The sequence below is a fragment of the Crocuta crocuta genome, unplaced genomic scaffold, assembly GCF_008692635.1.
Source record: "Crocuta crocuta isolate KB4526 unplaced genomic scaffold, BGI_CrCroc_1.0 scaffold28, whole genome shotgun sequence".
In the NCBI taxonomy this organism is placed as follows: domain Eukaryota; kingdom Metazoa; phylum Chordata; class Mammalia; order Carnivora; family Hyaenidae; genus Crocuta; species Crocuta crocuta.
In genome coordinates, this window is record NW_027533256.1 from 4591383 (window position 1) to 4608271 (window position 16889).

Genomic DNA, 16889 nt, shown 5'->3' on the forward strand with positions numbered 1-16889 from the left:
ATTTGACATTGTCAGTGTTGTACATTCGGCCATTCTAATAAGTATGTAGTGGTATCTCGTTGTTTTAATTTACATTTCCCTGATGACATATAATGCGGGGCATCTTTACATATGCTTATTTGTAATAGGTATATCTTCTTTGATGCAGTGTCTGTTAAGGTCCTCGGCTCATTTGTTAATTAAGTTGTTTGCTTTCTTATTGCTAGAAACTAAGAGTTCTTTGTATAGTTGGGATAACAGTGCTTTATCAGATATGTCTTTTACAAATATTTTCTCTCAGTCTATGGCTTATCTTATCATCTCTTCCCATTGTCTTTCATGTTACATCTTTGTGCTTTTAAAATATACTGTGGTTTTGGGAAATTCTTACTGCTAAAAATCAAATAAAGATGTGATATTATAACTGGATCATAAAGAGTCAGTGACACAAAGAACTGGAATCATTTTTAAAATTAAATGATTTGCTATACTTAAATTGCTTCATCATCCAAGTGTATATTTTTTAAAAAATTAAATATACCAATGTGCTTTAAATGAAAAGCCACTAGCCCTGCTCTTATCCTTGCATACAGATTCCCCTACTCCTGAACTTGCATCTCCCTCCCAAACACACAGGCAAGCTTATTTAAACCATTTTCGTTTGGCATTTTTGAGTTGTTAACTTCAGATCTCCAAATAATATACTAAGCCTCTCTACCTTGGTTTTCTGCTTTGGAAATGGTGCCTTGACTCTCTATGATAATGGAAATTTAAGTCATTTACACCACACCACACCTCCTCTCTCTCTCCCTCCCTACCTGGTTCTCTCACTATTCTCAGTTCTCAGAGTTGGTCTTAATGACACATTTAAGTAAATAGAATAGTGTGGTTAAGAAATGGGTCTTTTTGTGCAAAATTGAGGTTGACCTAGTCACATAATTCCCCAGTTTCCTCCTAACAGATTTTCAAACTTAGAGTAACGATTATACTTGACTGAGAATCCATTTAAACCTACATGCCTCTGCCACTTTTTTTTTTTCAAGGCGAGACCTCACTTTCATCCCAGTCTGAGTTACGTGAGGCTTTTAATATGAAATCACTTTCCATTCAGTCCAAAGCTTCCTTGTTGCTGATGAATGTCATACATAATGAAAGATTATATCCATTTATCCTCAGCAGTAAATCATTTATCACACAAGGGAGATATATTATTGTGAATTCTGATCAAAGCTGCCCACTTCCTTTTGCCGGCAGAAATGCTGTACCCTGTTAGTCGATGGTACAATATCCTGGGAGAAGCAGGGAAAATTATGCCCTTGAATGAGGGTTCAGCAAACTCTAGGGGTCTCTAAAATGGCTTTTTAAAACATCATGTTTCATGTACAACCTTCTATGATCCAGACGTGTGAACTGTAAAAAAGTCTTTCCTTGCTTTCTCCACTTAATTAAATCATAAAGCTGTGGGACTTTTTTGCAGCTTGCTCTGTGATGTCTGTAAAAGGGATTTGTGAATGACACTGTGTGGGTATTTTGCCCCCTTTCTTAGAGAGACAATAATTATTACTGCTTCTTTTTGAAGCACGCTGTGAGTGGTTTTATCAGTTCATTTGCTAATGAGCTCCCTCTCTCCTTTATAATGCCAATCATAAAGATGCCTTTTAAATAAGATTTATCGCTCAGATTTATTTTCTTTTCACTCTTCCTTATCAAGCTGTGTACTGCTTTGCTGCAGGGAATCACCCACACTACCCCGGAACAAGGCTGGCCTCTTTGATCTCTTGTTGATAACGTACTCTCTCATTGCTTCCTTCTGAGAACAGTGAATTCCAGAAAGGACCTCACAGTCCTCCAGAAGTGTCCTGTCTTCTATTTTACTCTGGATTTTAGGTTATCATTCCTTTATGCTACACATCTGTGTTCACTGCTTTTCAAAGGCTGTGGCATGGATATGCCTCAATTTTAAAATTATCATAGAGTAAGGTGAGATGTAGAATGAAGCAGGAGAATGGGCCGTCCTCCTTTGGCCTCACTTAGGCTGCGGGCCAGCACACTCCTACATTTTTTTTCACAATTGATGCAAAGTAGTAGCTAGTGATCCACACCATCGAATCACAAATCTGCACCTAACATTTACAAATAAGGTCACTTCATTTGCTCTTCATCACATTCTTGATGTATTCTCTCAATGCTTTGGCCATTTAAGACCTAACTATTGAAATTTGTATTTTCTCCTTCTAGACTGCGAGCTCATTATGTCCACTGTATGGTTGATCGAAGTAAATATAAAGTGCCCAGGCTCCTTATCTTTAAAACAAGGGATTGCTAAGGGGCGCCTAGGTGGCTCAGTCAGTTAAGCATCTGACTTTGGCTCAGGTCATGATCCCAAAGTTTGTGAGTTCGAGCCCTGCGTTGGACTCTGCTGACAGCTCAGAACCTGGAGCCTGCTTCAGATTCTATGTCTCCTTCTCTTTCTCTGCCTCTCCCCTGTTCATGCTCTGTCTCTCCTTCTCTCTCAAAAATAAATTTGAAAAAAATTTTAAAATTAAAAAAACAAGAGATTGCTGTATTTATCACAAGACACAGTTATAGCAAAATTATCATACGTTAACTTTAATCTAGGTGTTCTTGCTGATGGTTCTTACTTTTCTTATGAATGACTCAGATTATTTTATTCTCACATAGTTACTTACCAGATCTAGAGACTAAAATACAGGACACCCAGTTCAATTTGAAGTTTGGGTAAAGAATGAATACATTTTTAGTATATGTGTGTCCCAAATATTACATATGTGACACACTTATATAAAACATTGTTTTTTATCCAAAATTCAAAAAGCGGAAGCGAGAGAGAAAGGCGTTGAGCTCTTTCTCTCCACCATATGAGGACACAGTGAGAAGGAAGCCATCTGCAAACCATTGGGAGGGCCCTCACTGGACATAAACCTTGCTGGCACTTGATCTTGAAGTTCAGTACTCCAGAACAGTGAGAAAATAATTTGTTTAAGCAACCCAGTCAGTCTGTGATGCTTTATGCTGGCTGGCCAAGCTGACTAATGTAGTAACATTGGAATGTTTTGCTCTGGATAACTTTTATATTTTATATTTCTTGCTGAACTACAAGAGGGTATAGATGATCATTACCTTTCTTCCATTGACTAGTCTGATTCCAAGCAAGTAGAGACAAGTGAAGGAATCTGCTGATGTTGAACCTTAAGCATCAGAGAAAGTCTGTGATTGGCTAGCTTCTCAATCTTATAACAACTTAAGTGACAATCATAAAGAAGAATCATAGGGAGTGTATGTGATAGTAAATCCCCATCTACCCTTGACTGGGAAATAGCAAAGACAATCTTGGAAATTTTCAATTAACTAGAGAAGTAGGGGGGAGAGCCTGACTCTCTGCTGACTTTAATGTTAAGACTTAAATTATCTGCCTAAATTTTCTGATCATTAGGCATATTTTTCAAGAAAAAGGGGTGACATGTGTCTGTGCCTGTGTGTCTGTGTCTGTGTACACATGTGTCCAGAGCGTGCACTAAGTTAAGACAGAAATGAGCTCCTGAGACCTTAGAGAAGTCAATCACAGACCTCTGTCACACTACTGTGTGGCAGAATTGGGGATCATCCTACATCAGAGGACATGCCTCTTCTACCACAATGGACTGCCGCCTTTGAAAACTGGAATCTGGGATGCCTGGGTGGCTCAGTCGGTTAAATGTCCGACTTAGGCTCAGGTCATGATCTCACAGTTCGTGGGTTCGAGACCCGCATCAGACTCTGTGCTGACAGCTAGCTCAGAGCCTGGAACTTGCTTCAGATTCTGTATCTCCCTCTCTCTCTGACCCTCCCCTGCTCACCCTGTCTCTCTCTCACACACGCACACAAATAAGTAAAAACATTAATTTTTTTTAAAAAAAACTGGAATCTCACATTTGTCAAAATAGATTTTGTGTTTACTAGGAAATTAATAATGTAGCATTTTCTCAATCAATTTGAATTGATGAAACGAAACTCTTTCCACCCTCTTGCCATCATGATTACCCACTAATCCTTTTGTCCTAGAGAAGGGCAATTAGTATTTCACTGTCTCTAATGTGACAGTAAAATATGAAGTCTTCCTGCAAGAGGGCCAATGTGTTACTCCTTTATTTACCTTTTTAGCTTAAAAAGAGATTATGGCTTGTTTTAGATGTGGTAAAAGCCAAGCTAAATTAGACACAATAATGTTTTCAGCCCTCACAGCTGCTTTGAATAATATTGCTATGCCCCCTAACCCATATAGTACCTTTATGCCCTGTTATGTGTGTTAGTTTTGTTAATGAGATTGTAAGCCTGAAGCTCTTGACCAAATAGGGACAGAAATCTCTATAAAGGCCAAAACGTTCATTCAGAATGAACTCCTCAGCTGCTGATTGTCCAAAGTGAATTGCTATATATTGGAGTAAAATGACTTGATGCCAGTGAGCTGCTGTCTCTCTGATAGTGATTTGGCCCATGGACTACGTAGGTGGCTACTGGATACAAGTCCCCGATACTCAATCCATGGTTGAGAAAAACTTGTGTTTGGGTAAACACACATTTGCTATTTTTTTTTAACTTCTCAGACTTACAATCATTTTTTTTTTTCATTTTGGTCTTTAAGCCTCAAATATTAACAGAATGCAGCACAGACCCTGGATTTCAGCAGATGCTTTCAGATGCACTTCTGAAATCATAGCAGTCGTAAGATGAAATAATTGGCCTCCATCTACTTTTGAATTCAAACTTTGCTAAAGCGGCATTTAAAAAAAATCAATCTCTATACTTTCTTAAGATTGCGGATACAGCTTTGTTAGCAAGAAACATCCTAGTTGTCAGATGAATGACATTATAAGCAGCAGTTGCCTTAGCCGTGGAAGTGGTGATATTTTTGAAAGCTATTGATAACATATTGGAGAATCTCCATGAGTTCAAAGGTTTGCAGTTTAAAATAATGCAATTCCAAATTCTTCCAATAATAGTTAAAATGATTTTGGAAAGGCTGTACCTACAGCCAATCTGTAGGTAATTGTAATTCTAATTGGTTAAGTTAAAGATATTGCTGTCTTAATTAGTACTTCTTTTAAATAAGACCATTTAATTAAATGTTACTTTCAGCTACAGGAAGTTTACACATTAATCAGTTGCATATATTCTCCATACCCAGACCTAGATCTCAGCTTTAGCAGTGAGTGGCAAGGAAAACAATGCGCTCTAACACCATTAATAACTTTTGAGCCAATAACTTGAGGCTGCAGATCCTTATCTAGAAAAGTGTCTGTTCCATCTAGTACCCATTTGCATTCAGATGGAGAGCTGGTGAGGAATTCTGGCTCTTGTACTCCCCATCTCTTCAGTGCTGGGCATTTCACTTGTTCTGCTGAAACTCCATTCTCTGTGGTTTTGTTTTGGATTGATTTTTAACTGAAAACTGAAATCAAGACCTAGTCTGAAGTCAAGAGATATCAATATCATTTTTTAATAGTAGTGCTCCTGAAGAATCTCCCCACCCCATAGTTGGTGATTTACTTTTAAATTAATATGAAGCTCAGGAAGTTTGCCTTTAAATCAGTGACTAGTTTCTGTGACATGGTTTGCTTAAAGACATTTTTGAGATTGGATAATAACTTAAAAATCCCGGTCTTATTGATCATGGCTTTAATTCATGATATTGGGGCCATATTTTCAAATACTAATCTTGGGGAATGTAGCTGGGTATAAAATGATTTATGTATCTACTGATTTTCCATGAAGAATGTCAGAAAGTCCCACAGATCAAGTGAGGACTTTAAAGCCATCCCCAGTTGAGTTTGCCTCTAGTTCAAATATTTAACAGGACATGAGATTTGGGGATAAGTTACTGAACCATTGGAGTCTGTTTACTCACTTGAAAAGCTTCCATGATGACTTCACATTCAACACATATTAAAAAACTAACATTTATTGATGTGACTTACCAGGAACCACAGGTATTATATAATTTATTCTTAATGATAATTCTAGGATAGATCTATTATTATTAGCTCCATTTTATAGATGAAGGAAAGGAGGCACAGAAGCCTAAATAGCTAGCAAATAGCTGATCCTGGATTTAAAACCAGGCAGTGCTCCAAACCACCCTGCCTCTAAAATATAAAGTTTAAATGCCTGATGATCTTTCCATTTTCCCCAACCAGAGTCTGACATTGAGGCTGAAGATAATTGGCAGGGGAAAGAGAAGAATACCTGGAGGGTTTGTTCTTTTTTCAAATCAGTGTTTAATAGGCTCCTTAAAATTGGCAGACTTGTGTATCACTGACAAAGTGTCTACTTTCCTGTAACATCAAAGAGTAATTGTCGGGTTTTTGTGGGGTTTTTTTTATGAATATAAGTTGATACAGGCAGGAAACATCCCACACAGTTTGCCACCTTTTCTCTTGTGAAGTTAATTGATTTCTGCTAGTTTAAATTCTATGTCTAAAGTCAAGTGTCGAATAAGAAAGCATGTAAACTCTCTCTAAAATGTATGCAGAGACCAGGCACTACACAGGGATTGAAGCAAACATTTGAACTTGTTTCTATCCTTCATACATTTCTCTCTATAGATTATGTCAAATGTGTCTTGGCAGATATGCTAGGTATAAGGTCGCTGGTCATAAACATGGCCAAAATGCATGTGTAGAATATCAACTATGTGTGCTTATTTATTTGTCTCTTTCTTGGTATCACTTTCATTTTATTTAGGTTGAAGCTAGGGAATGGTTAGGCTGTTAAATGATTTGCGCAAAGAACATCTTTGTAAATACTAAGCAGAGAGGCAAGACTATAAACTCAATGCTGTGAATCATTATGATAAACAAGAGGAAGACATGTACTCAGAGACCATGGATTGGCTGGAACATCCATGTGCATAATCAACACCTGACAATCAAGACAGAGTAGGAATAGAGAACAAGGGAGTAAAATAATGATGACTCTTTCTATTCATGAGTAAATGACCAGGAAACCAATACATAAGGACTAAGAAGCTAGTACAGGTCCCTCAATGGGACAGTTTTCAGGCTATTTGTTGTTTTATTTTGTTTTGTTTTTCTAACAAACGGAAGAGGGGAAATGGAATCATCATGTGGAAATGTAGCGAGGCCATCAGTCACAAGTGAGGGGTCTTTGGTTTTCACTCAGAGTCACTACTATGATTAGCTCTAGTTTAGGTGTTATTCAACAAATGGGTTCCAAGAAATACACTGGCAGGGAGTATTATAGGAGAGGAACTGGAATGGTCTGAAGTTAGCAGTGCGGGCTGATGGCTATCATAATCACTTTTAGCTGGCCAAAGGGTACTGATTTCTGTGGGAACATCAGCAAGTGACCTGACCATTTTAAAAGTCTCTTTTTTTGAGTCCAACACATCCAGGTGATGTGTTTATTGATTCTTCTTTACTGCACCAGACAAAGCAAGTATTGCAGTCCAGCCGACAGTCATGCATGTTGTATTCTCTCATCTTTGCTGGTATTATTCCTTCTCTTTTGCCCAAGGATTGCTTTCTAAAACTTTTCACTAAAACTGGGCTCTTTCTCAGGGATAATATAGAAGAGGAAACATGAATAGAAGGGAGAGCTTGTTATTTTCAATACAGCTGAGCAAGTGGGATGGGGGTGGGGACCAAACTGGAAGAATGGTAAATGTAGAAAAAGAGATGCTTGCCTTTGAAACTACACGGTGGGCCCTATCCCTATAGATGGGCAAGACCCTGATTTGTGATTTGGGCCTAAGGCTCACCAGCAGGGATACTAGGCTCAGTCTCCAAGCTCTTCCCCCTGCTTCATTGCCAGGCCAGCCTCTCTTATCCACAGTTGCCCTGAACACAATCTCCCTTCAGCCTCTCCCCTGCCTGACTGACTTTGGACATCGTCTCCTCAACTATGTCCTTCCCTACTTCCTTTGAAATTTGGAAATAAACAAAGCAAACAGCATGATCAAGGCCTTACCAGTTTCAGAAGTGACAGCTCCCTCACCATAGAGTAGATAAACACAGAATTTATGACTAATTTTTTTTCAAAGTAGTTTCTTAGCTCTTGCAGACTGGCCATGTCTTGTGGCTGTTTCACTGTTGATAAGTCTTCCATTTTCTTTACACAACTATTTGTCAACCTTGGCTGTGTTTCCTGTCCTGAGCCTGTCCCCTACTCTTATGCCATTCAGTTGTAGAATCAACACTTACCTGTAAATCCACCAGAGAATATTGAGATTTTTAAATATGATCAATGTGATACAATGCTCCTGAGGGATAAAGAAGTTAGGGACCAGACAAATTGAATGGAGCTTTGAAAGCAATGCAGAGTGGGAAAAAAATAGAATATTAACCTAGTTAACGAAGATTTGTGCTCTTCTAAAAACATTCACCATTAAAGATTACACATGTACTTTTAAAATTTTATAAATTCTGTCATGCTATCTTAGATGAACAAAGGCTTATTTATTATATGAATTTCTGTTTTGCTTATACCTGTACCCTTTCAAAAGCAAATGTCTTAAAAAATAAACAATAACACTTTCAAAATCCTCCCCAAACTAACCAAAAACAAAATAAACACAGAATGATATTGCTCCAAAAAATTGCTTGTGACACTGTCAGAAACCCCCACCAAACTCAACTATGTAATAGATGTGCATCTTGACTTTTTTTTTCTGTGCTTTATTTCTTTAATATTGTCCTGAATTCAATCCACTTCATTGGCATTACCTGCTGGTGCATTTGGTCTTTCAATTTGGATGGGTCTGAACTTATCAAGGTGACCTATATGTGATTTTTAACTGGAAATTTTAATATGTCATTCTTGAAACCCAGCACCAATTAGCAGAGACACTGCCTCCTTAACAAAGGAGCAGGATTGGCTGTGTATCTGGTGTTATGGCCTCTGGCGGGTTTCCTAATCTGGCTTGGGCTGTTCCAGCTTCATCACAGTTGACTGTCTATAGCACGCAGGTATGAAGGCAACGTGAAGGACATAGCAGTGTTGTTTTCCTAGTGCCCCATGAGGCCTGAGCACTTCAGAGCGGGCCCACACTCCTGGAAAATCAGCTTAAGCCTACAGAAATGTCAAATGTCTTTCCAAAGTTTCCTCTCTGCACACAAATGGAATAATGCATTGTAAGTAATGAACTCGTTTAAAAAGCAAAACAAAACAAATCAAAAAAGCACTTTCCCTTAAAAGCAACCATCTCCCTAGGATACCATTTCATATTAAATGAAGATGCAAAGGGTAAAAAAAGTCAAGTGTGCTCAAAATCTCCCGCATAGGTTGGAAATAAAACCTCCCAAAAAGTGAATACGCACTACAGCACACACCTAGCCCGTAACTCATTGTTTATGGGGAAGTGAAAATTAAAGCACTATGGTTCCAATAATTCTGCATAAAAGCACACTAACAACATTAGGGCGGCTTTCGGAGAACAGGAATCTACTTTTTCATCACAAATGTGCTTCAGTCCTAAGTATTTTCTGACTTTTTACCATTACAGAACGAGTGATTTGCCTGCCCTATTTCAAGTGCAATAAATGAATTTTAAAAAGTTATGAAAATATGTGGCTGCTTAAGCAAATTCTTTCAATAGCCTGTTGGGCATCTGGGGTATTCATAGATCAGGAATCCTTGTTTTTAGTCTAGGAGGAAAATTGCCAAATACACTCCAGAGTGCCAGGCTTAAAAAGGTGCTAAAGAGAGCCTACCCGATTACCTGACTTCCAATTTGGCTCACGATGAAAGGTAGTAAAATTACCTCGGCGCCTTTCAGTTGCTGCTCCAGCTGCAGTAGACCTCATCTAATAGTTTATTAGACCCAGAAAACAAAGCATATTCTAAAGAACACATTCACTGCCCCAGTCTTTGACTGAACAGTCTCTTTGAATTCTTTTGTCAATTTCATAGATTTCTAACAACCGGAGGATTGTTTTGGAAATCAGATTTTTATGCCAGCAGCACAATTTCCTCCTCTGTAAGTAGGACAGATTCATCCCACAAGCAACAATGGTTGCTTCCCTGCTTAACTCGAGCATGACAGATTAAGCTTCAAGCAGACCTCAAAATGCCACCTCCCCGCTTACAGAGGCAGGCGTTTGGGGTATCGGCCACATTTGTTCCTTGAACTGCCAGCCAATGAGCCGCTGCTGTCTGAGGTGGCCAACCACCCCTAACTGAGTGAGCTGTGTGAAGATTCCACAGAGGACTGGCAGGGCTGAGGTGATATGCCTCACTGTGGGTGCTCCCAGGCAAATCCCTAGCCCGCATATTGCACCCACCTCAGGAAAGTTGCCTTGTACCATGCCTGGCACAGAGCAGGCACTTTGCACATATTTGTGAATATAAAGGAGAAAAATGAAGAGGGAAAAATATGAGTTTAGAGGAAACACACGTTGAGGTAGATGCCTTTCAGATCTTACCAGATCTAAAATAAGTGCTGTTATTTCTGGCCAAGCAGTTAGCAATGCTGACTTGAATAGCTTTTATGTTAAAAAAAAAAAAAATTAAGTAGCTAAGTTAAAAAAAAGTAAAATTAGCAAATGAACAAACCAATAAAACCTGAAGAAGATAAACAGCAGCCAAAATCTATTGATAAGCTTTGATCACTTATATTAGAAAATTATTTTTATAAGCAAAATGACCCTTAAAGACCTAAAATGCCTTCCAAAAGGGCATTTTGCAACCTTTCAGAGACTAGAATATTGCATAAAGGAAATACCTGCATACATCTGCATTCGGAATTATAATAGGAAGATAACTATTATTCACATAATAATGTGAATTTCCTCTGAGGGCCATCTTAAAATGCTATTCAATTTACTCCTGAGGTATTCTATCTGAAACTATAAAAGCAAAGCAGTGCTGGGTTTTTTTGCACATAAATAAACTCTCAAATCCGTCTGCCAGTGTTAGAAGACTGAATTAAACAGTCCAAAGGCATGAATGTACTGTTCTCACATTTGTGTAATTGATGGCTATTTTGCTTGTTGAAATCTTCCACAACCACATGCGTATGTTTCTCATTTATCCCCTTCCCTCAGGTGCAAAGAAGGCTACCAAGGAGTCCGTTGTGATCAATTTCTGCCGAAAACTGATTCCATCTTATCGGATCCAAGTAGGTCAAGCATTTTTCTTCTCTCTCTAACGCAATATGTAGGCAGCCCTAACTCTGAGCAACGGTTGCTAACTCAGCTGAAGGCTGTATTTCAGTCCTGTGTTTTGGAAAGCTGCCAAGAGCGGAAGCTGGTGACAGTCGTTAACATTCAAAGCTTGTTCAAAACTAACTTGGTCTAAGCCTAGGTCTGGTGTTCTCACAAGACTGGACCTGGTTTCCAGATTCAGCTCCTCCACTGATCTACACTGGGAACTACAGCAATCCCCTGTCCCTCAGCTTTCAGACTCCCACCAACACCCATTAATGACAGCAAGAAAATAGAAACTTAACACAGCTCTTTTTTTTTTTTTTTTTTTTTGTGAGCTCATTATTTACCTAAAAGAATGTTATGGAAACTACAGTATCATATTGGTTCTTACCCTTTGCCTGGGAATTTATGATAACATTAAACCTATTAACCTATACCGTATTTACTAAAGAAACTATGCATATAAAATTACGTAACAAGTGTTCCAACTGTGAGAACCCCATTTTTATTTATATATCATGGATTACTGTACTGTTGACAATTTTTTTTTTCATTCATGAAAGAAGACAATTTGCTAGTCATTAGTTTCTTCAAAAGGTAACATTTGATACTAATCTGACCAGTCTAGTCAAATGTGAGTGTTTTACTTTATTTAGAAGTAATCAGCTCTTTCAGTGACTGCTACAATTAAATTGCCAGTATTGGAAGGAGATTTTTACTGAATCAACAATTTAGTTCAGTGGGGATAATGATGGGCATTTGCAAATCACAGAATCAATGTTACAGTTTTCTTTATTTTTTTAATATAACTTATTGTCAAGTTGGTTTCCATATAACACCCAGTGCTCATCCCAACAAGTGCCCTCTTCCATGCCCATCACCCCCCTTCCCTCCAAACCCATCAGTCCTCAGTATGTTCTCAGCATTCAAGATTCTCTCATGGTTTGCCTCTCTCCCTCTCTTTAACTATTTTCCCCTTCCTTTCCCTTATGGTCCTCTATTAAGTTTCTCCTGTTCCACGTATGAGTGAAAACATACGGTATTTGTCTTTCTCTGCCAGGCTTATTTCACTTAGCATAATACCCTTGGGTTCCATCCACATTGCTACAAATGACCAGATTTCATTCTTTCTCATTGCCATCTAGTATTGCATTGTATATATAAATCGCATCTTCTTGATCCATTCATCAGTTGATGGACATTTAGGCTCTTTCCATGATTTGGCTATTGTTGAAAGTGCTGCTATGAATGTTACGGTTTTCTGAATACCAAACATGCATAAGACAAACTTCAACAAAATATACTGTGTATTGGTGACAGACAGGTTGCCCTGCTGTGTGTGTTCATGCCGCTGTATAGTGAACCTATCTAACCATCTTTCAACATGTTTTCAAAATGCATATTTTTATTCCCCCTGCCACTGATTTCCACCTACATTTCCTTAGGTAAATGCAAGGCTTTTTTTTAACAAGGAAAAATTTTGTTTAATTTCATTTAATTGTGTTTTATCTTGGCAAGACAAGCTACCATGCAATCTTAACTCCTCGTTCCTTTCCAAATTCAGCTCTTGAGAAAAGTGAAGGTTTCCTAAAATTTACCAAGCAAGCTAGCCATGGATTATCTCTGTTCTCTGAAATGTGAGGCATTGGTGTCTAGGAATTACCCTGAAAGGAGGCAGTCACTAGAGTATATTTATTTCATCTTGTGATTTTGCTGCTTGTTAAGCTTATGTCTTAAATGTATGGATATGGTTAGAAACAGGGATTTGGAATATTAGAAAGATCATGGAAAAATGGGCTTGCTGTTTTCTTTCTTCTTTCATTTTTAAAAATTTTGTCTGATGTACCTAGTCTCCCTCTGTTTTCCCCTCTGCTTTCTTTCTCTTCTCTTTACTTCCCTTCTGTTCTCCCCTTTTCTTTATTCTATTTCTTCATTATTTTTTCTTCCTTTGAGGCTTCTTCCTTTCCCTTTCCTCCCTCTGTTCTTCCTTCCTTCCTGCATTCCTTCCTTTGATTTTTCATATGTAGCCATGGAATATCTATCTCTAGAAGAGAAGGCAGGGTATGGAGGCAGGACTTGCATATGGTACAAAATAGGAAAAAATAAACTCCCTTTAGACAGTCTAATCATACCCTTGCCATCCACTTCGATATAATAGTCTGTCTCTGAAAAATTTAGGATGAAGTCCGTAATAGAGACTATGCTCCTCAAAGAAAACTGATGTCATAATCAGAGTCACTAAGTCTGAAAATCTAGGTCTTAATATGTGTCAAATATTTAGTGTGGCAGTATTTCTAATAGCGAAAAAATGGACACATTCTGAAAATCAACCGTAAAACTATGTTTAAGTAAAATATCGTAAGGTGTATCTGTAATCCTCTATTAAACTGGGTGGCTTGGGTGGCGCCTGGGTGGCTCGGTCAGTTACGTGGCTAACTCTTGATTTGAGCTCCAGTCATGATCTTGTGGTTCCTGAGTTTGAGCCCCATGTAGGGCTCTGCTGACAGTGCAGAGCCTGCTTAGGATTCTCTCTGTCTCTCTCTCTCTCTCCTTCTCTCTCTCTCTACCCCTCTGCTGCTCATGTGTGCTCATGCTCTCTCTTTCTCTCTCAAAAACTTAAAAATAAATAAATAATTATTAAAAGGATACTTGTAAGAAATATTCCTATTATATGAAACATCAAGATAGGAAGTCATTTTCATATGAGATTGCAGTAGGAACATCCCTTGGTTCAACAGTAGGAAAAAAAAAACATACACTGAAATGTGAAATAGAATTTTAGTATTTGGACTGTGGTGGAAATATATGATTGTTTCCTCCTTTTTCTCCTGTTTCCTGTAAAATGGCATATCATTATGTGAATCAAAACCCCAGAAAGTCTTGAAATAAAAATTAAAAAATAAAGCACTGAGAAACCCAGTGGATGAGTCCCTGAAATACAGTTTAAATGGGAAAAGCATTATAACACCATTTATCCATGCATGCCTCCCTTTATTTATATAGTCATTGATTCATTCCTGCAGATATTTTCTGAACATATGCCAAAGGAAGAAAAAAAACATGCATACATAAGCATGGGCATGATTCTGGTGGAAATACTCCTTTGTGATCTTGATAGATTCACTTGGCCCCTGAGCCTCAGGCTTATCACCCAAATAATGGCAATAATAATTCCTACAGGCACTTATCACTGAAACTGACAAGAAGTCAGTGCCAGATGAACATTATTAGCCCACTTCCTTGACTCATCATTATAATCATACTAATATGTGTTTAGAGCCCACATGTACCAGTCACTGTGCCAAAGGGCCTTACCTAGCAACGGCTCACATGTTATAGATGAGGAAATTGGGCCTCAGAGATGCTAAATAAACTTGCTCAAGGTCATGCAGCTAGAATGCTGGCATCTACCTTCTGATCCAAATGACTCCAGGGCCTGAGCATTCGACTTCAGGGCTCTTCCCTACCTCCCCCTCCTTCCTCCAGTTATCTCCACTGTGACATTTATCACTCTAAATTTCATTGACTGAAGCCCAATGACCTGCAGCAAACATTATTCTAAGGAACAATATTTGCACAATTTTCATATCTTAATGCAGCAACTTGAGCTTCCATAGAGATTTAAATCCCTAATGAAATTTTCTTGTCAAAATTCTTGCTGAAGGATCGTTTAATTTGCTGCGCATGATATCCTAGAATGACTCTGCTCTCAGGAAAAAGGCTTCCCTCCAACTCCCTCCCTCTTTTTCCTCCTCTCTCCCCTTTCTTCTCTCCCTTCATCCTTCTTCCCTCTCTTCCCATTCACTGAATGCATGCTCTATTGTAGTGAAACCCCAATTAACAGCTGGTTAGACGCTTCGTAGATTTTATTCTTCCCCAGCCAATGCAGAGTTGATAGGAAATGTGCGTCTTCCCAATTAATTTTTAAAAAATAAAGAAATAAAACCTGAAATTACATGTCTTTGGGGAGATAATGCCACAATGTGACTAGGAGAAGTCTCAGTGGCTTCTGTGGCTAGTGTCTGTACCATGGTCTCAGACTGGATCCACAGACCTGCTATTCCAAAACCTCACTTTTTACCCCCAAAGAGCCTGTAGTTAACTCTACTCAGGAAGAGTTGTATACACACATGAATCAAATTTATAGAGTACCTTCATGTCAGTTTTTGAAAAAGTGTCATGCTTATAACTATCAGGTAAATCAAACCCTCATATGCATTCAGTGTACCAAAGCCACACTCTGATCACAATGATGAACAGTAAGCACACGTTCAATAGGAAATGGTGAGAGGAACAGACTGTAGTCAAGAGGAGATGACTGTCTGTGGAGGAGTCATCACCTGCCAATGTAGCACACCTGCTGATGTAGCATACCTGACTAGCATATATCTGTACCCTGCCTCCTACTGATGCCAGACAGTTCATGAATAGCAGCAGTCAACTTCCAGGAAGTCCCACAATCTTCTAGACAATTTCTTATTTAATTCCTTCAGAACCAGTGTCTTTTCCATCAAACACAGGATCAACCTCTACACGCATGTCCAGTTTTCTCTTCTTAATGACCTGTACCCTCCCATGTCAGATACCATATTCAGCCTTGAAGCAGAGACACATGGACCTAAAGAATCATGAGCTGGTCAAAGATTCAGACAGATAATATCCTGGGTATCCTCTCTTAGGAGCACATGCCAGCCTGAGTTATCATGAAGATTCTCATATCATCACTGGCTGGAGAGCAGCTCCAGAGAATTGATTAAGAATGGAATCAAAGAATGGTATGGGTTGGAGAAGATGCCCACCTGCAGTAAGGGTCCTCCTCCCATGCGGCTGGAGGTAGCCATTACTGAACCTAACTGTGACTTCCTCTCTACATCAGCGTCTACCCCACCCACAGTCCTCATGGCTGGCTACAGGTGACAAATCTGCAGGCCCAAGCTTTGGCTTGAGGCTTTTATAGCTTAAACTCTCAGAGTCATCTGGTCTCCACAAAGGGAAGATAGAGGAGAGCTTAAGGGAAGATCATAAATATGGGTGGGCAATATAAGTTCACATAAAATGAAGGGGGGAGATTTGGGTTGCTCATGAAAGGCTTACCTATGAGAGAGTGTTACAGTGAGCTTTTCACATGGGGTGCAGTGGCTATGTACACAGGCTGTACACTGCCCAACTGTACAAGGACCATTCACAATAGAGTGAGAAGGATTCTCTACAAAGGTGTGCAACATGGTCCTGGGAAGGAAATTTCCTTTAATAAATTAGATGAAGGAAACAAAGTTTCTTGAGGGCATGCAGCATAAACTATCACCAGCTGCCCCTGGTCCATTAATCAATACTGATGAGAACTGCTGTCTTCTAGACTGGAATCCACTCAGAATATTTAAGTTTCCTACATTATTCTGCTTTCCAGCAGCCATAAAAATATTGTTAGCAGAATGGATCCATTCATAAAATCTGCAACTCTTATTACCACTTATCTGGACTTGAAAGAGAAGTAACAGAATTGTCAGGTTTTGACCATGCCTCAGTGAATTTCATAAAGTCTATCAGTTCTGTGAGATCTATTTTTTTTCATTCAAATGCTCTTTCTTTAAATCTACCCATTTAATTTGTACAAAATACCTAACATTTACCAATTATACATGCAAATGCACATAGTTTCTAGAACACTAGGAAGATAAATATATTGATAAACAAAGAAAAAAACTCCCAGCATCACATCATTCAAAGATAACCACTAATAATCATTTT

At 38.7% G+C, this 16889-nt stretch overlaps 1 protein-coding gene across 1 annotated transcript in view; it reads left to right on the forward strand.

Annotated features, from left to right (window-relative positions):
* NRG3 (neuregulin 3) overlaps window positions 1-16889 on the forward strand; it is a gene marked incomplete at its 5' end in the record, with an annotated part of 1038127 nt that overhangs the window by 785179 nt on the left and 236059 nt on the right. The window contains one exon of the mRNA XM_077746451.1: window positions 11040-11113. Coding sequence (XP_077602577.1) covers window positions 11040-11113 — 74 coding nt within the window. The remainder of the gene's footprint in view (window positions 1-11039; window positions 11114-16889) is intronic.